The 24,077-nt window shown below is 41.8% G+C and overlaps 1 protein-coding gene across 1 annotated transcript; it reads right to left on the bottom strand.

Moving 5' to 3' along the window:
- Positions 1–755: 755 nt before the first annotated feature.
- Positions 756–23,849, bottom strand: LOC310878344 (serine/threonine-protein phosphatase PP1-beta catalytic subunit-like). Its single transcript, XM_083792643.1, has 8 exons — positions 23,764–23,849; positions 14,864–14,995; positions 5,568–5,798; positions 5,363–5,467; positions 5,019–5,090; positions 4,129–4,280; positions 2,633–2,767; positions 756–2,481 (listed from the first exon to the last, which is right to left on the bottom strand). Exons 1-8 carry the CDS (start codon positions 23,813–23,815, stop codon positions 2,377–2,379), a joined length of 984 nt encoding a protein of 327 aa, XP_083648769.1. The 5' UTR covers positions 23,816–23,849; the 3' UTR covers positions 756–2,376.
- Positions 23,850–24,077: the final 228 nt, after the last annotated feature.

Here is a 24,077-nt window from a genome sequence, read left to right as displayed (position 1 = left end):
AAACGTGTGAAGTAGACTGAAGTTTAACTGCCAACCAGGCAAATTGTAGGACAGTAGAAGAGAGCTAAGACAAAGTACCTCCTGATATTAGTGATACAGCATCTTACCCTGGTAACATCATATACCTGTACTCACCCTTGCAGTGTACTCTGAATTTGGAAGAATAAGATTCTCTACACCAGGTGGCGCCACTATCACAAAGTAATTTAAAATCAATGTGATTTATCAATCACTTCTGACTTGCTAGTTCTTATTTTGTGCCTGAACAAGTGAACATACAGGGTGATGTTGAGGAGAGCTGATCAAGACTGTCCCTTGAAAATAACTAATGACTGCTCTTTGTTAGTAATCCATTTTAATTAAAAGGTAGGCTAAGTGATATTTCTTAGTTAAAACAAAAACGTTTAAGTTAAAGCTCTATAATCTATATTCTGATAGTTAGCATTGCTATATAGTGTTTGTTCAGTAACATGGGTCTCCCTGCCTCTCCGGCTCTTTAATAAAATTAATATGCTTTTTCTGTTTTCTAAAGAGCTTGGGAGACAGGAAGATCTTTTGTACTGAACAAACACTACAGCAATGATTACCAGTGGTGGAAAGTAACTAAGTACATTAAGTACAATTTTGAGGTATTTGTACTTTTACTTGAATATTTCCGCAAAAAATATTTGAAAACTTTAGTTACAAGTTAATTTGTAGATTTTGATTATTACGAAGCATACTTTTACCACTTCAGCCCTATACACATTTTGGCCATTTGAAAATAGCCGATCTACAAGCTCACAATTCACATTTGTAAACTTGAAATCGGACATTCTGCACAATGACTACTTTTGGTACTTTAAGTACATTTTGATGTCAATACTATTGTACTTTAACTCAAGTACATTTTGAATTCCGGACTTTTACTTGTAACAGAGTATTTCTACATTGCAGTATTGATACTTTTACTTAAGTAAAACATTTGAGTACTTTTTCCACCACTGATGATTACTATCAAGATATCAGACTATTCATCCACTGCACCTGTAAGTATTGCTGACTGTATCCTGTGCATGCAGTGCTAAAGACAGATGTTCGCTGAATACTATTTCTGCGATTTTACCCCTTGAGGAGTTAGGTAAGCTACACATTTTGCAGAACATGCCGTTAAGAGCATCTACATACAAGGTCCTGACTAGCAAAGCATTATCATTAGAATGCATTCAATTTCCTCTGGTTCCATGGCACAAAAATATCTACCATGAATAATGAATGTCTCAAACCTAGGGAAAAGACCCAAGCATGAAAGTGGCTCACAACAAAGACGTTATCAATTATAAGATGTGTTAGTGTCTTTCCGCACACAGCAAATTTAAAGTATTTAATGTCATGGAGTATTACCTAAGGTTAACAGTAAGTACACCTGTGGCGTTAACCGCCTCTACTGTATGAGAGAAGTGACGTGCTTGTGTGGGTGTGGCAGCCAGGCACAGGGATGTACTATATAAGAGAGTGGGGGAGTGTTTGTACAGTGAGTGAGTGTACAATGCTAGCAGCATTAGTTTAAGCCTGTGTAGTTCATTCCAGTCCATTCATTGTTTCTCCTATGTTTGAACATGGATTCCCCAACCTCCAAAATGGTTGAATATCAATCACGCAACTACACACACACACACACACACACACACACACACACACACACACACACACACACACACACACACACACACACACACACACACACACACACACACACACACACACACACACACACACACACACACACACACACACACACACACACACACACACACACACACACACACACACACACGATGCTGTAACTGATAAAAGTGGTTGTGATGAGCATCACACAGCGTCTAGGCTGCAATCATATTCATCTGGATGCTTTTCACTGATTTCTCTGGAGAAATCAAGGCAAAACAATGTTCAACATCTTTTTTTTTTCTTTTCTTTTTTTCAATTAAGAGATCCAAAAGGAATTCCTCTTAAAGCATTCTCTTTCCCCATTCTGAGGGTTTGTTTCCTTACACAACATAGAACCTCAGAGAAGATGGGGCTCAAATGGCATTGCAAGTAAAACCACAAATAGTACATTTGTTAATAATATCAAAAATACCAACAAACAGGCAGGAAATAATACATCGATTGGTCACAGCAAATTTATGTACACATACATATTAAGAAAAGAGCTGTCAGTGGGTCTGGAGGAAGAAAGGAAGGAGGAGAATTATCGGGGTGATGGATAAGCCCTGTATATTCCCTATACAGGGGATTTTAATGGGGTTGCAGTGGTGGAAAGATTGGGAAAGTGTAGGGGGAAAGAGAGGGATAGGTGTAGGGGGAAAGATTGGGATAGGTGAGGCTGAATGTTCACCTCTTCTTGGGGGCCTGGGCAGTACGGGGTGGCGTGACAGGCCGACCAGAATTTACCCCCCCATACTGGTACTTGGCCTTTTTCTCTGAGGGCTTCAGGATCTGAAAAGAAATAGAGAAAAGGGATAAGAGATGTGTCTGTCAGTATAATTACTAATCATGAATATCAAAGGTTTGCAACTTGTGTGTGTGTGTGTGTGTGTGTGTGTGTGTGTGTGTGTGTGTGTGTGTGTGTGTGTGTGTGCGCGCTTACCTGGAAAGAACACATGAGGGATTCATCAACGCTCATCATGCCGCCGGCATTGTCGAACTCCCCACAGTAATTTGGAGCAGAGAAAAGCGTGACCAGTTGGCGTTTGGCAAAGAACTCATAGCCATCCTCCACGACCTGTTAGTGGAGGACATGAGACTATATATCAATCTGCTGATGTCAATACTAAGACACAGGCCTTGACAAAGTATCAGGATTAAAACAGATCTTCATAGAACATACCTGCCCACGATAGCAAACATTACCAAAACATCCACAGTCTGGATCAGTACCAAACATCCACTACAAAACCCCTATCGGACTAATATCTAAAGGAAGTAGTTATCCTATAACAGATGTTATTATGACACATTTTAATTGTTGCGCTTTTCCCCGGATGATTTTCAAACATAATTCACAGTTCCAAGAGCTCTGCTGTGTCAGAGCAGAGCATTCTCCATATTCAGACCACAGCCATCTTGCCAGCAAGGTGATACCTAGTTGACACTTCCCATAGAGAGCCCATTCATCCAAACAGAAAAGTTCTCTCTAATTATATTAAACAACATCAACATTGCAGCTGTAGGGAAAGCTTGAATTATCCTGGATAGAATTATCCTCTTCTATCCACCGTAGACATTTTAAGAGCTACTTCCGCTCTGATACTTAAAATAATCATCTGCAAGGAATGTCTTGACAGGAAGTAGCTCATAAAATGTCTACGGTGGATTTGTATTAAACAAAAACTTTACAGATTGAAAGAGGATAATTCAAGCTTTCCCTACAGCTGCAATATTGGTGATTTTGACGTTGTTTAATATAATTAGAGAGGACTTTTCTGATTGGATGAATGGGCTCTCTATGGGAAGTGTCACCTAGGTATCACCTTGCTGGCAAGATGGCTGCGGTCTGAATATGGAGAATTGAGTGATGGCAGAAACTAGCATGGGTAGGTGGGGATTAATGGTGTACTGTTGTTAATGTGTGTGGTCTTAATGTGTGTGCCCTTTCAATAGCTGCAGTCATTACTCATGCAAAAGAACCACAACTTCAAGGACATGTGTAATTAACGAAGTCACAGACAATTCTTTCAATACACGTTTAACATTTCAAGTTAAATCAAATGTACCGTACCATCCAATTCTCATTAAATCCAACACATAAAAAATGACCTATTCGCACAGGACTAGTGTTACATGGGGATCTAAAGTATTTGGGAAATCTCCCCCTCCCATGTCTGGTTTGTGCGGCACATTCATTCACACAAGATAGGTGAAGTCTGTATTTTACTCTCCATCTATTGACATCACCTGTTGATTGAAAAGGGTGTTTGTATTGAGCCCGTTGAAAGACAGAAAAATGTCCTTACTGTCATGCCATACTAATGTCACCCATTTCACCATCTTTTAAGATTTTGCTCTTCTGCTTGAGCTATGCTTTCTGTGACTGGGTCTCAACAATCAATCGACAGGATATCTCTTCCTACAGCCACTACCTACCTGGTGGGCTCGGCAGATCAGGTCCAGGTCGTGGCGGTTGAGGAACTTGCTGACCACGTCGGCCCCGAAGGTGAAAGACACGCCGCGGTCATTTTCCCCCCAGCCTTGCACATCCTTGTCTGGATCAGACCACAGCAGGTCACACAGCAGGCCTGAGAGAAGCGTGGACACAAGGAGATGTAGGCGGTAGATGGACAAACATGAAAGGAGAACAAAAACATGCATGTGGGGGATAAGGTCTTCAGTAAAAGATATTACAAAAAGGAGGATCTGCTGGTGTAATAGTTTATTATCAACACTTTCAGCGCCCCCTGGTGTTCATGTGAAATGACCGCAGGCAGCCAGGCAATATCTGTGAATTCGTGCCAAATACTTCCAGGGCACACAGCCCAATACAGCGAGAGGAGAAGCAAAAAGTTGTACGAGCAGATTTCAGATTTCACCACAAGCGGTAATATGGCGGGCGTGATGTGATCAAAAATCACTATTTACATCTGAACGTCAGGTGGATTGGACAAAAACTTGAGTATTGAACTTGAGTGTTAAAAATAAATAAAAAACACCTGTGTGAAGTGAGGGGCGCTCTTATCATCATACATCATCTTATTCCAGCCAATCACAATTTGCGTCCTCACGCTTGTCTTCAATGTTTGTGTTTACGCAATGTTTGCGTTTACACAAACACTCAAAGCTGGCCATTCATTGTCAATAGCATTCAATGTTTGTGTTTGCACAAACACTCAAAACTGGCCGATGGTGTAATTTCCGAAAGTCAGACGTTGGAGGGGCCCCTCCAACATCAGCGCCCTCAAAAAACATGATGGGGAATACTGAGATGTTACATGAAAGAGAGAAAACTTGTTCTCAAATTATCACGCACACACACACACCTGTATCAGGAACATCTGTTGGCCTCATGATCCTGCGGATCTGTTCCATGGACTGCAAATCAGGTGACAGACCTGCAAAAAGGAAATTAAGAGCCGACTTTATGTTCAGTCCAAGCTGTGTTGGCCCAGTATGTTGTAAACCTCAGTGTCTTGTGAAACACTAAAACACTGTAAAATAACACAATTATTGTGTCAAATCCTCAGGTGAAAACGCATAGTTTTTCTTTCTTTTAACACGTCGTATGACACTTTTTTTACTGACTGGCTGAAAGCTAGGATATACCTGTAAGTAACAGCTTGTGGGGAACTAAGAGACCATAAGGTTGGTTCAGTAGCTGACTTACCTCCATGGCAGCAGAATATCTTCTCATCAATGATGGCAGCAATGGGGAGGCAGTTGAAACAGTCTGTGAAGGTTTTCCATAATTTGATGTTGAACCTGCGCTTACCTAGCAAAGACAAAGTATACAAAACCAAACACACCATCAAAATGAGATAAAATCCATGTTTTGTCTGACTGACTGAGTCTTTTATGCAAACTCAACTTACACTCATCATAGAAGCCATAGATGCGGTTAATGGAGGCACACTCGTGGTTCCCCCTGAGCAGGAAGAAGTTCTCTGGGTATTTGATTTTGTAGGCCAACAGCAGGCAGATGGTCTCCAGGGACTGTTTGCCTCTGTCAACGTAGTCCCCCAGGAAAAGGTAGTTGGCCTCTGGAGGGAAGCCACCATACTCAAACAGCCTCAGCAGGTCTGTGTACTGGCCATGGATATCACCTAGGTGAAAAAAAAAGAAACATTTTACAAACAACAACACACTTCTCTATGACCTCTTGAATACTCATTTTGATGCCTGCGGTTTCTTTGGATGGGGGGAGCAATAAGAAAGAATCTCCGACGTGAATTTCTGCAGTGGATTGCGTGTTTATGTCTGTCCACATGACCTTCACATCCACTCCCCTCCTTTTCTTCTTCAAAATCCATGGCTTTGATGGATTGTGATTATGGCCCCTCTAGCTATGGATCAAGGGTTTCCATGGACGATGGCTGCGGACTGCTATTATAGTTATTATTGATGTGCATACTCTCTACTGCCCTCTCTCTCAACTCTAAATTGGCCAACTTCTCATCTCCCATCTAAAGGCCCTTGCATACAGTCAGATGCAATGTTTTATTGGTCAATCAGTTTTAACCACTCCTTGACTTCCCATCACTCACTCATGCATGCAAAAAACATTACTACAGGGCATGCAGAATGGTAGGGATAAATGCCTGTGTATAATTCTGCAAGCTCAAGGACATGCATGTAGGCAGAATGAGCCATTGCTGCTGCGACCAGATCAGGGCCAGGGCCCATGGGAAATGAGGAAGAGACTATTTGACAATGACAATCCAGGTTAATCATACCCACACAGGCTAACACACGTATGCAATCATGCGTATGGTGCATGCACACGCACATTCACACACCTTTCCTTCAGTGGTTCAAGTGGCCCCTACGCCACCAGCAAGGCTTGCAAGCCTCAATATCAGCCAAGTCAGTATCTGAACCCTGTGCACTGTTACCAAAGCACAGGGACACTGCAGGGGCCTTCTCTTCACAACCCAGCAAAGACCTGCTTCCTTTTATATCCTCTTGCACCAACTAAAAGAGCTGCTCTATTTTTGGCTAAGTGCTCCAGACAGAGAGGGTTGGAGAGAGCCACTCAAAAATAAATGCCTTCAGACAACAATACTAGGCGTTTATCATAGTTAGTTAGTCAAAGATGGAAGGGAGTTGTGTATACAATTCCTTTTTGACAGCAATACTACATTATAAGGTGACACTAAATACAAATCATAATCAAACAATAGGTCTGATTAAATGTTTGACAATTTGGCCCTGAGGAGAATAGACTGGAAGCAAGAGCGAGGCATCAACTCACTCATCAGGAACAGATAGGGGTTAAGTGCCTTGCTCAAGGACACTTCCAATGCCAAAGCCTACCTCCTGAGCTACTGCCACCCCCAATGGAGGCAGATGGGAAGTGAGAATTGACCGTTAGTTGTAGTGATATCAAGGACATATCAGGCTAAATTGCAACAGCAGTAGTTTTAGCTCCCAATTGATTTCTGGATGTAGCCCCTTTTTTATGTTTTACTGAATATTACTGAATTATTTTCCTGAATGCATTCATTAGATCAGCCCTTCAATGAAAATGAGGGGTGCCCACTGTGGCTGTCACATGTCATGGGGGGCATGCTTAAAACAGGGGGATGAATAAGACAAGCACGCGTGAAAAGAGGGGTTAACGGGCGTAATGTAGCATCCCCCCAGGGGTGATGGTCCATTATGGGCGTTTACCTGAGTTTGTTGTTTTGTTTATCTGGAGTTTCCTGTACACAACCGTATTCCATGTTTTTTGCGTAGTGATAGACACATGCCACGTCACACACAAAAGCCAGACCTTGGAAGGGCTGACGCCCCTCAAAAAGGAGAAATATAAATTAATACCTGTAAATAAACTACAATCAATCAGCATCATCCAGTCACTCCAAGCCTAATGGTCTTAGTTTAGCATTTGAAGTCAGTGCTGGCAGTGGAAAACTGGTCAAGAATGCCTCACTAGCAGGAAGGAGAATCAATGGACCCATCATGTTATGCAAGAAGTAACAAACAGCTAGAGTTAGACGATAACAAAAACACCCTCACACTTTCTTGAACATTTCCAAGAGCACGAGGAACAACACGTCCTCCCTTCTCCTGGCTAGCCAATGCTGGTCTGAATCCAAACCAAGTATAGGGTGGTCAGTGGCCACATTTATCATTTAAGCTCGAGCTTCACAATACTCTGAAAGCTCCTAGATGACTGGACGTGGCCTAGGTTGTTTTGAGGTTGGCTGTGTCAGGATTGGCTCTCTGGGGGGGTAGCACCCAGCCTTGTCCTCTCACAATGAATTGTAAGGTGAGGGTGAATAATTTACAGTCCGTCTCTGCGGTGTCTGGGAATAGCAGCAGCAGAGATTTAATGTTTATTATAGAACAGGGAGGTAGAAATCCCAAGAGAAAAACACTAGCTGTACATTTTTGAGACTTGTCTTAAATTGACAGAGTAAAAATGCACCTGGGGGTGCCTACTCTGCCCCGACTGCCCACCCCACCATCTCTTGTTCTGCTTCACTCTGCTCCTGAGATATGGCCGATTATATCAATTTGACCTTGACCTTTTACACCCAAAGTTAATAGTTTCTTCGGGGCAATCTACTGATCATTCCAACCAAGTTTCATACAAATTATTTCATTGTCAAGTTATTGTTTCAGACACCATGGTCGATTATACCCCGTCATGCATGCAGGCAGAATAATAAGGATGCTGTGCGTTGTCGAGTCATTCGTCATAATGGCACAATTTAATTTACTAGACCTGTGCCCGTCGGCCACTGGCCTACTTAGGAACAATGCAACTTGGGAACCTATTAATACCCGTTGTCATAGCACCGGTTTTAACTATCTGTCTGTGTCCATTTTGTGCCCATACTAGGGATGCCACCGATTAATCGATTTTCCGATTAATAGTTGGGGTCTCCGAAATCAATTTTAATATTTCATAATAGCCAAAATATCGGCTAATAAGTAAGGCTGCATGATATATCGAACATGTACCTTCATCAGAGTGGAGAATATAAGTATAAATCAAGTTGAGCAAAGCCACTCTTCTCTGTCTCTAACAGACACAGTTAACGATCGCTTGCCTGCCAGACAATCAGATGAAATTAAGGCAGTTGTAGAGTAGAGTGTAGACTAGTGAACTGAACGTTTTCTGTTTATATCAAGTACTTCATACCAGCCCCTTATGAAACTACTTCTCCCCAAATCCAAATGGATTTCATTTTCCATCCTGACTGGCAGTAACTAGCATACAATGAGAACTGAGAAGATCTCCACAAAGGTTTACTCATCAAAACTGATTATAAAACTCTAACCATCAAAGCATGCACTCAACATATAATGGTTATGTGACCATGGCATGTGCACAATATAAAATCTTAAAAGTTTTATCTGATATTGATTAAAAACAAAAACTAAAAAATATTCGTTTTTGGCTGATGGTCACTTTCTGGCATCCCTAGCCCACACTGTATATGGATATCTCTATATCTGCCTGTGCCTGAAGAGAGCAAACTGAATGTGAAGTGGACCGTAAGTAATCAAATGGCAGGTGTAGGGTTGTCATGGCAATCAATTGGCTGAGGCAGAGGCTGGGAATTGTACAGGTGAGGGGACTTAGGCTCATTAGGTCCACTGGCAGAGCCTGATGTGGTGTTTCTGGACAACTGTGTATCCCACTGACTCAAGGCCGGGCACTGCACTCCCTGTGGTGGTGTAGAACGCGTGTGTCATGTACATACACACAGACAGAGATGTGGTGCATTTATAGTTAGACGTCTCATTTAACAACATCCTGTTGACTAACTGAGGAAAATACCACTGTTCTCTTCTGTATCGTTGACCATGGCACTAGGCTTTAGTAAAATACATTTACCATCTTCAATATAAATGTCCTTTAAACATGTATTTTTGCCTACAAGACAAAATATCAGAGTATCCATCTCCCAGACCAACAGTACTTCCAGCCAAATACCATACTATACAAGCAAATCAATTACATGTCCCACTATATAACACCACCAGGGGGCAGTTCCCCATCAAATAGAAAGGTGTCTCTAAATAGTGGAATAGGAGAATAGCCACCCATTTCCATCTAATGACCACATCCTCTTTATCTACCTATAAAATAAGTTTAATAAATAACTGAAATACCCAAGTGGGGTAGTACTAGCCTGGGCAGCATATCTCTTCGGGTTTAAGCGGATGATATCGCTATGTCATGTTGTAGTATTGTTTTGTAGTCATCAATCTTCCGGAACTTCCTTTTCCCTCAAACCGATTTTTCTCAATAAAAGCCACAGGCTACGAGAGCTTTTATTGTTATTCTTCCGGTTTGAGGGAAAAGGAAGTTCCGATTGAAGCCCCTCTAGGGTTGCTTACCTTACCGGCACAACATCTATCGGTCGTCTTTCCTAGGGAAAGAACTAGTATGTTATGTGTGTATGTCTATTGTTGTCTCCACCAGGCCGAAGGCATGTGGGGAGAGTATGTTTTGCACTCCGTCCGTCCGTGTGTCCGTCCGTCCGTCCGTGTGTCCGTGAACAGCTAATCTCGGCCACCGTTAACCCGCTCGATGCCACATTTTGCACACACACTCCCTGGATGCCAACGATGAACCTCTGCCCCAAACTTTCCAGAACGGCCTGTTATAGCGCCACCAGGAGGCCGCTTTCACGCAAATCGCTACACATGATCTCCATAGTCATGTGATCAAGACAGGTTTTTTTGATTTCTCATATTCCATCCTGATTGGCCACGATTGGCTCCTACACTTTTCAGGAGTAGCCCGCTTTGTACAAATCGCCACAACTCCTCAACGCAGCGTCCGATTGCGATGAAACTGTGCACGCATATTCCCACTAGGCTAAGGAAGAAATGCCACTTGACAGTTTTCAACAGCCTGATGGTGGCGCTACAACAAGCCAAGTTGCGTCATGCACTCGCGCACACACACACACACACAACCGGTCGATGCCAAATTTTGCACACACACTCCCTGGATGCCAACGATCAACCTCTGCCCCAAACTTTCCAGAACGGCCTGTTATAGCGCCACCAGGAGGCCGCTTTGTGCAAAACAAAAACATTGTACCTGCATCCCTCCAACACCAACCTCCGGCCCAAATCTTCCTCAACAGCCTGTTATAGCGCCACCATGAGGCCACAACCTGACCTGCCCTGGTGGAGACCTGTGCCGATTGGCACTTTATCTAGTCTATATATTGTTATTGTCTCCACCAGGCCGAAGGCATGGGGGGAGAGTATGTTTTGCACTCCGTCCGTCCGTGTGTCCGTCCGTCCGTGTGTGTGTGTGTGTGTCCGTCCGTCCGTGAGCAGCTAATCTCGGCCACCGTTAACCCGCTCGATGCCAAATTTTGCACACACACTCCCTGGATGCCAACGATGAACCTCTGCCCCAAATTTTCCAGAACGGCCTGTTATAGCGCCACCAGGAGGCCGCTTTGTGCAAAACAAGTTTTTGCACAGTACACCTACAGATTTTGTCCAAACATCACGCAAATTGGTACACAGTCTCCCTAGAGCCATTCAACGAAACCTGTCTTTCACATTTCTCAGACTCCATCCTGATTGGTTAAGATTGGCTTCCAAAGTTCACAGGAGTGCTCAGTTTCAAACAAAATGCTGCAAATCATGAACACATCGCGTGATTTCCGTGAAATTGTGCACCCACATTCCCACTAGGCCGAGGACGAAATGCCACATGAACAATTTCAACTCAGACTCAAGGTGGCGCTATAACTGGCCGAAAAGTGTTTTTACCTCTAACTGCACGGATCTGTGGATAACTTTGTATGCCAACTCCCTAGAGGCCAAGGAAAAACCTTTGCCTGGAATTTTTCACATCTGCTCTTTATAGCGCCACCAGGAGGCCGACATATGTAAAACACATTTTCTATTATTACTCCTTCAGATTTTATCCAAATTTCACGCAAATCGCTATACACTATCTCCATAGTCATGTGATCAACACGGAGCGGCACCATTTCCCATCTTCCATCCTGATTGGCTAAGATTGGCTTCCAAAGCTCACACGATTCGTCCATTTCGAAAAAAGGCCACAAATCACAAACACAGTGTGCAATTTCCGTTAAGTTATACACGCACATTTTCACTAGGCCGAGGACGACATGCCACATTTTTTTCCTCAAAATCAGCCTCACGGTGGCGCTATAACAGGCCAATTCCTGTTTTTGGCTATAACTGCATCGATCTGTATACAACTTATGTATGCATTGCACACATGGAAAAACATTGTACCTGCATCCCTCCAACACGAACCTCTGGCCCAAATCTTCCTCAACAGCCTGTTATAGCGCCACCATGAGGCCACAACCTGACCTGCCCTGGTGGAGACCTGTGCCGATTGGCACTTTGTCTAGTATTATGTAATGTTCTGCTGTGTAAAATAAAATAAATCAAATCAGTCAGAAATTCGGAATGACAACAAAAGAGCAAGCTAAGAACGTGGACCATGCCTATTGCCCAAGTTACTAGAGCACTGTTGCATCGCAAAATAACAAATTCTGCCAGCTTATATTTTTATTTTTATTTTAAATGAGCAATTGCATATTCAAAACTGGCATGAAAAATGTTTGACAAAAAGCATATTTCAAATTGAGAAATTGAGCATATTGAGAAATGGAGTGACCTTTTAGGTGAAATTTGACACAAAGAATATATACAACACAAATAAACCACCAGGTCCAACTTGAGTTTACGGATATTTCTACATTCCAAATGGTAATGCTGGCCTAGGCTATAAATATATTTTCTGTCATGGGCACAAATTGTGCTATGGCGACATTAGGGTTAGCATGTGAAAGAGAATAAAAGCAGAACCTCATGCTAGTGGCCTTTGTGAATAATTGAATACAAACATTGTTTGTGTGTACAGAGTTGGCATCAGGCCTCTGAAAGGCTATCATCTATCATCAGATGTGGCTTAAAGACAAGGCAATCAATATGGGGTTACAAGTTGCACAACAACACAGCATTGGAACAAAACCATATTTTGAAAGGGTAATTTATGGTATTGAACCAAGTAAAGGGCCTTCAAGGAGAAAGTAGTCTGCAGGGCCATTTAAAGGCAGTTGATTTGATCTTGTTCATGTGAACGGTCCAGATAACATTGCACCCCTCTAATTACTAAACGTTTGTGCAACTCGATAGCAAAAGGGATATTAAGTTGAGCACTGTAATGACATGCTATCAAATGACAATGCCAACCATGCTTCAACATATGACAAACCTGCATCAAGTAGTCTACTACCATCTGATATCTGGAGGTAGTTTATCCCATTTTGGACTGAGCCCGATTCTAAATCCTGACCTAAGTTTTCTGAAAAACTTCAAATATTTATATAGCAGCATGAAAAATAGCAGCATTAAAATTTTGAATACTGTACAGTACAGAACCCCAATAGGGGTTCCCGTCCAGAAGGGTTAGATTTAGATTAGAACAACAAAAGGGGTTCTCGCCCAGAATGGGTTACTTATTTAGGAGTACCACAAACTAACAATGTGCAGGACTATAGGCCTGTGCATTTCAATGCCAGTGTTGAATACTGAAGGACTGGCGAATATATTAACGGGATTCAGAGAGGGAGAGTTGTGTACAGCTTCAAAGCTGTGCTGGAGAGAGATAAAACATGTGGGAGTGTGCTGAGATGTACTGGAGACTATCACATACACTTGGTAATGCTGGTCATTTCTAATGTAAGGAAGGATAGAGTGAAGATATATAATGCAGCCATCTGTGTTGATGCATGATGTAACAGGGTGGCACACGCCTTTCTTTATATACAGTAAATAGGGACAGAGGAGTCACAAAGTGACGAATATGGCCTAGGCAGCGGCAGTGTTATCTGAACCAGTTTACATACGTACTACTACTACTACTAGTACAATGTTAAATAAAAAGTCCAGACTTCAAACCAATAGATTGTTTCTCTGTTGTCCGAGGATTAGTCTTTGTGGCCAATGCTCTACCAAACGCAAGTATGCTCTCCGCCCACCAGACCCTTCATCAGAGCACAGCTTTCCTAGACCGAGCCATATAAATCACTGTCAGTGTGCTGTCTGCCCACTGCATCATGTCTGGGCTGGAGAATGCATGGGAACACTTGTTTTATGGAAGTTTATGTCAATGGAAATTAGTCATAATGAAGAGGGCTATACAAGACTTGTTTATGGCGCGTGAGGGTGGATACAAGGACTACGTTTGACTATTAAGTATTAAGACATACTTTTTGTACAGGAGATAAGTATTATTAGTAGGGACGCAGGATATAGATGTTTTTTAAACCGATACAGATAACTTCATGCTTTTCAAGACCGATACCGATACTAACAACCGATAATGAAAATATATAGGCATACATTAAAAAATCACACCCTATGGTGTGTCGGATAAGTGTGCGCACCCCGTCATAATTCCTGAAATTGGGCCGATAATTATTGTGCATCCCTAATTATTAGCCTACGTCACTGTGAAGTTGAAAGAATGCATGCTGGTAACCCGTCTGTTCATTTAACTATATGTGAATGATTTGAGTTACATAGACAGCCCTAGAATTGCATTTTATGTAGTCATAGCACTTTATAGTACATATGTATAGTATATATATATATAGTTTCATTATATAGATACTCCATTGTTATGTTCTTAGCTTACGCATGTTTCATGATAACTACTTTTTATGTATATGATGTATTGCCATGCTTTTTGTTATTGCTTAATGTAAATCACTCTGGATTAAGCGTCTGCTAAATGCCTAAATTGTAAATTGTAATCATAGATAAGGTGCTTGTGAAGTTGTGAAGTTGTGCACAACTTAACACTCACTCAGAATTAAAGAATTATTCGCCGATCATCCACCTACATTTCTCTTCCGTGCCAACTCAATTTGGAAGCACATTTGTGCGTAGAAATTGTTTTATCATCATACAGCGTATAATGTACAGAGAAAGGGATGCAAGAGATGACAATTTTACATTGAAGTAAATAAAGCTAAAGAAAGAGCAGAGGAAAAAAGGGAGTGAAAAACATTATAATGTCAAGAAGAAAGAGGATTGCAAGATTGTTCTGATTGTTTGATGCAAGTCTGAGGGTGGCAGTTAAAAAGTTGCTTTGTCTGTATCAACACTGAGAACAGTATGGACAAGTACTGACCACATATCTTGAGGGGAGCTTCCAGCTCCAGGAGGATGGGCTGGCTGAGGAAGATCTCCCTGGACTTGATGCAGAGACCCCGCACCTCTGCCTCGGTCATCTGGACTATCTTTCCCGGACGACATCCTCGCACTGGAGAGGAGACAAGGACATTGGCATCATTAATCACTGCTGCAGCACTGCCATCACCACCAATGCCCGTCAACCGCATTCAAATCAGGCCAGCAAAAAATATCACATCACACAATTATTATTTTTCGCATAACGGCAGTATGAACACCAATATCTTGGCATTAACATAAATAGTGTGCGTAGTGCTTCTAAAGCTTTACAGAGTTGAGCCTCAGCTCGGGAAAACTACGAAATTCTACATAACAGACAGGCGTTGACACTAAGGGTTGTTCACATGTCCCTGGCAAGTAAATAAAACCTTCAGGTAGGTGGAGTTTGCTTTCAGACCGCCAACCGGGCAAGTGCTCGTTTGAGAGGGGACGCAACTGTCTACTGTATATTGTATAAACACAATACGAGATATCTGTCGGCTTATAACACCTGAACATGGCCAGAGCGCTCTGTCTTCTGGTCTGTGGAATGTAAAATAAAAGCACGGATTACCTATAATGTGCCGTTTTCACTGTTGCTACAATTAAAAATATAAAAGTTTGAACTGTGAACTGAATTGTATTTAGCATAAAAATTTAATTATGAGAACCCTGTGTTAAATTCAACAGTAATTCAAATTTGACCTATCATTTTATAATGGCCGATCTACGTTTCGGGCAAGTGGAAATGACCTTTGGACAAGTAGAACAACATGACCTGTACTTGCCCGATGGGCAAGTGCATCTAGAACCCCTGACATAACAGAGCTGTTGCTTAGACTATGAGAGCTTCTTGCTTTTTCAGAAATGGCGTGGGTTTTTTTATTGGCTCTGATCCTAAAGGGCAGTCCATACTCTCTCCGACCACCGAACTTTTCGTCGGAAAGATCAGACTTAAATTTTTTCTCCGAAGTAGAGTTCGGAGAGTCACAACATCTGGGAGTGCAGCTTTCAGAACAAAAGTTCGGAGGAATGCGTTTCAGAAGTTGCGAGTGACGTCATGTTGTAGTTGTACCGGAGCTTTCCGATGAAAAGTTTGGTGGTCGGAGAGAGTAAGGACTGCCCTTAATCCTACTTAGGCCTCAGACATGGGGTTCAGACTTACTTCAGAGTACAGATTTATATAAGATGCTAAACAGAAGAAAATTGCACGTGTTAGCTAGCGAGAGTGGTGGTTCAAGAGCTGTCTCAGCTGTGTTTTGAGCTCTCAAGAGAACATGAAAATAGTTTTTTTTTATTAGGGTAGCTATTGGCTGATACACTATGAGCAGATCTGAGTTCCATCTTCAGTTTCGTGAGGGAGAGCTGAGTGATGAACTGAGGTTATAGCCTACATTTAGGGTAGCCAGGTCTACATTTCGGAAAGCCAATACTTCGTCGCAAGCCAATATGTTTCCATTATTACACTCAGGCCAGCCTCCTTAATGAACAGCCATTCATCTGGCATAAATACAATCATTCATTGAATGTGACATAAATGAAGTAATATCATGCTGAATAGTACAATTATAATAATAGTAAAAAATGGAAATGGTGGCCAACTGTTCGTTTCAATAACATAAGTGGACGGCCACAGTTTCTACCACTAAAGCAAGCATCGTAGGAAGATTTGCATTCAACGTTAAGAAGAAAGTGGCAAACCAGCTCATGACTGACTGACTTATACAATAACTAGTCATTTCGGGTTTTTTGCCCTCAAGCTGAAGTTACAGTACCCACAGATTCCCATTTAGGACAGCTAGGCCAAATTAGATTGTGACTAGTCAGTTCCCCTACAGCCTTTTCCTCTCCATCTTTCTGTTTTTGGTACCACAAGCAACAGTTTAAGATGGATTAATTGGTGTGGCTTAGTGTCCCTTGGCTTAGTTAGCACTTAGCACACTCATGCATGCACGCGCGCACAAACAAGCATATGTACACGGAGGCTCCGCAGTCCGCACACACGCCTTCTCTCAAAGTCTCATTCATTAGCCCTGTAATCCAACTCTCTAAATCCTAGAGAGTAGAGGCAAGTAAATGAGAGCAATGTTGTTGCAGTGATGCTGTGACAAAACAAGCAGCTATAAAGCTCAACCAACCTTACTAAAGTGGCGTTACTTGCGCTTCACAACATCAATTTCACACAATCAATTTTCCTTATCAGCGATCTTGACTATCTGCTCTGCCTTACAAATATCTGAGAGCTACGTATGTCACAAAGCATGAAATTGCATTAAGCAGGGCTCTGCAGTCAACAGTGAGGCTGAATCATTATTACTGACTGAGTGAGACAAGTTTGTGGCTCAGTGTTAACATTATATTGTTTGGTATTTCTGTAGACTGGCACTTTAGGTTCTTAAAGGTAGTGTTTATATAATAGTTTGGTTAAGACCTTTTTTTCCCTTTTTAAAACACAAGCTTTTATTAGAAATATAAAGCTTTATATTGTGATAGTAGTAATCGTTATATTATGATAGTAGTAACTAGTAATCATTCTATACAACATATATTTAATAAACAGGAGTCTCCACATCTCTCCAGCTCTTAAATAAACAGAATGCTGAGGTGGGTTGCAAAATTCATCCAATCAGGAAAGAGTACCCAATAATCAGCTTCAATGTTAAGAGTGTTCTAGTTCCTGTTTCTGTCTTCTCACTTCTGTGTCATCATCACTTCCAATTTCACTTGTTTATTGAGTGAGTTCTCTCTCTCCTGTTTGGTACCTCCATCTGAAAATGTATTTTCTGTTTACTAAAGAGTTGGAGAGACAGGAAGAATCCTGTTACTGAACACAATAAAGCACTGATTACTATAAGAACATAAAGCTAAAACAAAGTGTGTGTGTGTGTGTGCGCGCTGTACATGGTCATTGAGCTCCTAATTGTAATTTCTTAAACCTTTTATTTTCAGTCCAGGCCCCAATAACTTTATTCACTCACATTTGGGCAGTCTCGTCATTACTTGACAAGCAGAGCACGCAAGTACTGCGGTCGGCTGGGTATGTACTGTATGTATGTATACATCTATTTATTCTATTTATTATTCTGTATACATTACTGTACATACTGTAGATTTTTCTGCCTGACCAAAGGGTCAATGGTCGCATGAACCGTTTGACCGTTGGCAATGAAACTTTGATACACATGTGTCTCCTGATGCCGAACTTTCGTGCTCTGACTTTTGACCTCTGACCTTTAGAACATCCACCATTTTGATTTATATGAAAAACAGTTACAATCTATCTCCTCCCAGGATCTTTAATCAAAATGCACGAAAGCTTCTACACATGAACTTTGGACCTATACGGACAGAAATCGTAGTACATTTTTTAAGTTAAGAAATTAAGGTTTTATGAGCCAATGAAAATGGCTGTTTTGTGAAAATTCTTCTTCTGCCCATAATACAAACATGCAGTGTCATATGACATTTTAGAGTATGGTAGAGGGCAGGCGACGGGCGTGTCAACTCCGGGGGTGCCTGGTAGCTTTTGCACCCACTGGCAAAATAATAAGCCAATATGCACCCACTGAAATTTTCCCTCCCCCTGGTGAAGTTGTCACGTACTAGTCACACACCTTTACGGGGGGGTGGGGGGCGCTTGGGCCAAGAGGTGTTGGGCCGCCCAACTTGGGCATTCAAATGCTAATAAGGTGGCTTTTGTTCTGCTGCCAGGTAGAGAGTATAAATGTTGCATACAGTACAGTACAGGCTTTATTTCCATTTGACTACGATGATGAAGCCACCTCCAGCCAAGAAGAGATTCGTCCAGTCCATGCTACAATTCGGCGCCGCCGGCTAAAACACACCCTAACTAGTCCTTAATATCTAGCGGAAAACCCACCAATAAGCCCTTATCCAACACAAATTAACTAATTTTTCTCAAGCCGCACAATTTCACTGGAGCGTGCAGCGCTTATATGCATGCAGACAGCACATGATACAGGCCTACATGTCCCGTCCCAAACACTGAGGACAGTGAGGAGGTAAAGTAAACTTGTTTATAATGTGGCAAGAAAAATAGATTCCAATTACTTTTCGGTGCGCACTCACCATGAATCCAAGCAGAGGTCCTCACAAGTATAGGTAAAACACCACCGCCACAGTCCCAATGGCCCGTTGCGCAAAAAGTTGATATCTAACTTTGGCTGTAATCAGCCAAATCTCAACCGATTGGTATAATTCCAAATGGTATACACTAAATAAAATTTATATTTTCCATTTTTCATGGGCGTATGAGTCATAGAGCCAGAGAAAGGAGAGATATGGTAGGGTATAAGCACTAAGCCCTGTTAGCCATGCAGCCTATATGTTTCATGAGCTGTGGTGGCTTGCACTCTCTCAATTAGGGATTTTCCCAGTGGTTAATTTCACTGATGTGTACAACCTTTATTCAAATAGTTGCAAATGTATTAATTAAAAAACTTTGATATTAGGCCAAAGGCCTCATTTGAAAGAATATATTCAGAGTATACTCTTCATTAGCAAACTATAAATAAAGTCGTTTTTCCCGCCCGCTGAGGGGATGGGGGCATGGCTGGGGGCGGGACTGGGGAGCACTCACTAACGTTATAACAACATGACGCCCCTGGTAGAGGGCACTGCCAAATAGCACTGAAACAAGTCTTACTGCAATAGGCCATAGGGGGGCGCTATAGCAATCTTTTGAACAGGCATAACTCATGCCTCGTTTGGCCAAAAGTCATGGCACTTGTTTCCACATGTTCCTTGACTCATGGGGAACACATCTGTCACTTTGACCAGTAAGCTCCGCCCTCAGATATTCCGCTATTTTGAGCAGTTTGAAAAATGCTTATACCTGATTTCTGCCTGGATCTTTGAGAGAGTTGCGTTTAACGTTCTACACACAATCTTTCATTATCTGAAATCCCAGTCGAAAATAATCTTGTACGTGAAAACATGAACAGCACACACACTGTAGTAATGAATGCCATGCTTTGTCATCAAAAACACTGAATGATTTTACTGTCATCAATGGAACAACTGATTGTGTCCTGATCAGGGCTCCAGACTAACTTTTTTCACCACCGTCCCGGAACCGTCCCAAAATACAATTTGAACCGTCCCGAAACCGTCCCGAATGAGATACATTTACGTCCCAAATAGATATTTTACAGTCCCCGGGACGTCGGGACGCCGTTAATCTCGAGCTCTGGTCCTGATAGCTCAGTACGTAGAGCTTCAGACTTTAGAACACAAGGTCATGGGTTCAAATCTGGGTACCGACAACTTAGTGTATGAGTCTTCAAGAACCCTGCCCCCCACAATAAAAACTGACTATGGCACAATAACATGGTCTTCTTTTTCTCAAGTTCAGTCTTTCATGTTTATAAGGCTAATTGCCTTCTTTCTTGGTCCTGCCTTATCGCAGCTTGCAGCTATATTTTACTTTTGTCATGTGGCAATCTGCTAGCACAGGACTCCACAGTGCAAACAAACTACTACCATAATTCTCCTTAAAAGTTTGTCATGCTACTACTTTGGATTGGACAGTCAATTATTTCCACAAATTATTCCATCATAACTACTGCTCCAATTTCTTTTAGGAGCATGTACTGGTCATTTCACCACAGTTCCCTAAGGTACTACAGCTACAAACAATGTATGGCAGATTGGCAGTAATACTGTTAAAATCTGTCAAATAAATTAAATATATTCTTATCGAAATATTCTTCTCTTACTGTTAATATATACTATCTTATACTACTGGCATATACCCACAATAAGACAACTACCAAATCTAGGGATGCTAGTGTTCATGTGATTATGGAGATTCTAAAGAGTAAATTATTTTTTATCAACCATCAGTAACTGTTTATATACAAAGGAGAGATACTGTGTGTGAGCTAATCTCTCGAGACACTGATATTCAAATGATTCTGTATAACAGTCTGTACATCAGATGCTCTGAAAATACAGAAAATGAAGTGATGTCCCGCCTCCCGTTTTGCCTTTGGAGTTGCATAAGTAATTCCTGAATCAAATTAGTCTAAGGAGCCTATCTAGCTTGCTGCTTCAGCTTCACAGAAATTAGAAATTAAAAAATATATTTTAAATATATTAAAAATATATATTTTCAAACATAAATGACAAATGACAGCTTCCTTTACAGAACTTCTTTTTTTATGCCATGATTTTGCAACCCATTTTTTTCACCCAGTGTCAATTATCTAATATATAATCCTGGGCGCTACACTTCCTCTGCCAACCTGGGGGGCAGCGGACTGACCTCATGCTTCCTTTTATGCAGTCCAAGCTGCTTCTTCTCACCTGACAAGGGGGAATTTCCCCGGCCAGACGTAGCGCGTGGAAGGAACACGTTATTCCGACCAGTTCCTTTCCCCTCCATCAGGCGCCAGGGGGAGGTAGTTTAGAGACCAGGATTACTGCATGTTTTTGTGAGGGTACCTACCTACCCTAGGGCCCCTAGGCTAGGGGACACGGGGAGAACATGCAAAGTAGAAAGGCCCTTTCGCCAACCCCGCCTCGGGTATGTGCACTGATGACGCGGAGGAGGGAACACACCCACAGCGGGAATCGAACCCAGGACTTTACAGAACTTTTATGAGGCAGAATTACAGACTCTAACATTCAAACTTAAGATAGTGGAAGAGCTTAGTTAGCCTAGTTGTGATGAGACATGCTGGTGCTGGTTCGCTCTCTTTTCTGGAAACAATCAAAACGATGGAGCTTGCACAAAAACACGGATTTCACCCACTGTTTTACACCTGTAAACCTGTTGTGAGTACAGATAATTCTGTTTCTGTCCTTTCAACAGTTCAAATGTATTGTAGAAGCTGCTGTGCCATATGGTGGCCTGAAGGTGCTTTGGAGCTACATGTCTCAGATGTTTCACCAGGGAAAAGCTGGCAAAAAGTCAACTCTTAACCAGCCTCAGCCCCTGTGTTGGCACAGCACTAGAATTAAGTGAGATTTGGCTACACTGTCCAATTTCATGGTATGGACCATGGACCTGTATAGGTAGTAGGGCTGGGGCGGTATGGGATTTTTATTACCGCGGTTATTGCCGTTATGGCGGTTATTACCGCCCCCCCCTGGGAATAATAAGAGGGCTAATAAAAGTTACAGGTATGGTGTGTGCGATATTAATTGTGAGATTACCATAATGACGGTAATCATTAAAGGACCACTTTTGAACCTATCTTCATATAATAGGTCCTCACTAATAATCATGATAAAATGGCACGTTTTTTTCTACTCGGTCTGTGTCACATAGGAGGCCTAATCTAATTGAATACCCCTGCCATAAAGCATTACACTCGTTTACAAGAGGGTCCACCATTTTCAATTCATCATATCATTTTGTACACTATGCACTTCTATAAAGCCAAAAACAGGAAATCATCATAAAGGAGGTAAAAAGGGGGAAAACGTATACAGTGAGGGGGGAAAGGGGTGGGTGGAGTCAAGGGATTTACATCTTAATGACAGTTGGTAGGGCGTTCCACATTTTTGTGGCATAGGTTATAGGAGTGAAATGAATTTAGGTGGACCCTCTTGTAAACAAGTGTCCACTCACAGTTAACAGTCTTTGTATTGAGTTGTGCTTGAAATGTAGTGTAATTCTGCAAACTGTTAATAAATATTTTAATCAATCAATCAATCCTTGTTTGTGCCGAATCTGGGTTGCACATGGTTTTTTGAACTCCCTCTGGTGTTGTTGTGTTGCTGGCATGATTAGACTGACTGAGCGTCACTGTTTATTATGATACACTTTTCATTTCATAAAAAATATTCCAAGAGTGACATTCCGAGCCAGCCATTTTGTATTTTTGCAACGTGCCGTAAAACAAGATGTGAGGGAGAGCGCTTGTTTAATAGAAGGCTGTGCATGATGGGGCGTCGCACTGCGTCGGCCTCTTCTTTGGGTGTCTTACCTGCGCAGGTAAGATTCTATTAAACAAGCACTCCCCCTCACATCTTGTTTTACGGCACGTTGCAAAAATACAAAATGGCTGGCTCGGAATGTCACTCTTGGAATATTTTGGACAGAAAGTAGCTCATAACATGTCTACGGGGTATTTTTATGAAAAACAAGCTCGGCAGATTGAAAGAGGATAATTCAAGCTTGGACTGCAGCTGCAATGTTGGTGAGTTTAACGTCATTTAAGACAAGCAGATCACAAACCAAAAATGATGAATAGGAAGTGGATGGAGCTTGTTGCAACTCTAGATTCAACCCATCAAAACAAAACAATCTAGAGTTGCAAATTGCTAGGTTCATAGTGCAATTGTCTCCCAACCACTACAATATCCCTGCACATTAAACCAGCAAAACCTACGATAACGATGAAATGTGAAACTTCAATTGTTTGCTCTCAAGTAAGACAGACACATAGGTGTGTTTGCTGTCGATAACGACACAGTACAGTGAGTGTCAGAGTGAACACTGAACAGAGAAAGTAGGCAGGCGTTCCCTGCTGCTGCTGACAGATTGTTTATAAACACGACCGTTTATACTTCGTCGCACGCTAGCCTTCCCAGAAACTGTCACTTGACATATATTACATAATTCTCATCTGAAATGCGTAAGCTTTTTATGTTGAAAACACGTCATTTTTGTCGAGCAACACACGGGTTCGTGGGACGAAATGGGCTATAAATGTAGCTATTAACATTAGCCACCACGTAACATTAGCTAATGGCTTACGCTCTCCAATTAAACGCAATGTTGTCTCCTGGAATAACCACTGCATGCACATGCCAAACTACAGGACCGATTCAACTAAATTTAAATGCTGGTTCTGGTTGCTTAAATTCCAGATAATTTATTTTACGCACCCTCCAAAAGCCGAGAGATGATGCTGTCCACGTTCAATTCACTCTCCGCCATCTTCAAACTGCTGTTTCAAAATGTTCGTCAGTTCAATTCTCTCAACAGACGCCAGAGGGCGTTGATATGCCAGTAATACAGCAGTCAATAATAGGCTACTTGCATCAACACATTATGTTAATAAAGTTTCATGTGAATCCTAATTGAAGTATATCAACTGTGATATTCATATTATTAGTGATTCTCATGTTTGGCTGATTTGTGTGAATGTTTCTCACTCCCACTTGAATACAGCCAATGGTTCATATTTTTTAATTGTCAT

Source organism: Protomyctophum parallelum (assembly GCF_964188405.1).
Source record: "Protomyctophum parallelum genome assembly, chromosome: 20".
In the NCBI taxonomy this organism is placed as follows: Eukaryota; Metazoa; Chordata; class Actinopteri; order Myctophiformes; family Myctophidae; genus Protomyctophum; species Protomyctophum parallelum.
Note: the sequence above shows the minus strand (reverse complement) of the source record. Positions and strands in the feature narration are given on the sequence as shown.

Coding starts and splice junctions, on each gene's coding strand:
- LOC310878344 (XM_083792643.1), bottom strand. CDS start 23,815: ATGGCGGAGAGTGAATTGAACGTGGACAGCATCATCTCTCGGCTTTTG. Junction 4,281..5,018: donor AACAGATGTTCCTGATACAG/GTGTGTGTGTGT, acceptor CGCTTCTCTCAG/GCCTGCTGTGTGACCTGCTG. Junction 2,768..4,128: donor TGATCTGCCGAGCCCACCAG/GTAGGTAGTGGC, acceptor CTCCACTAACAG/GTCGTGGAGGATGGCTATGA.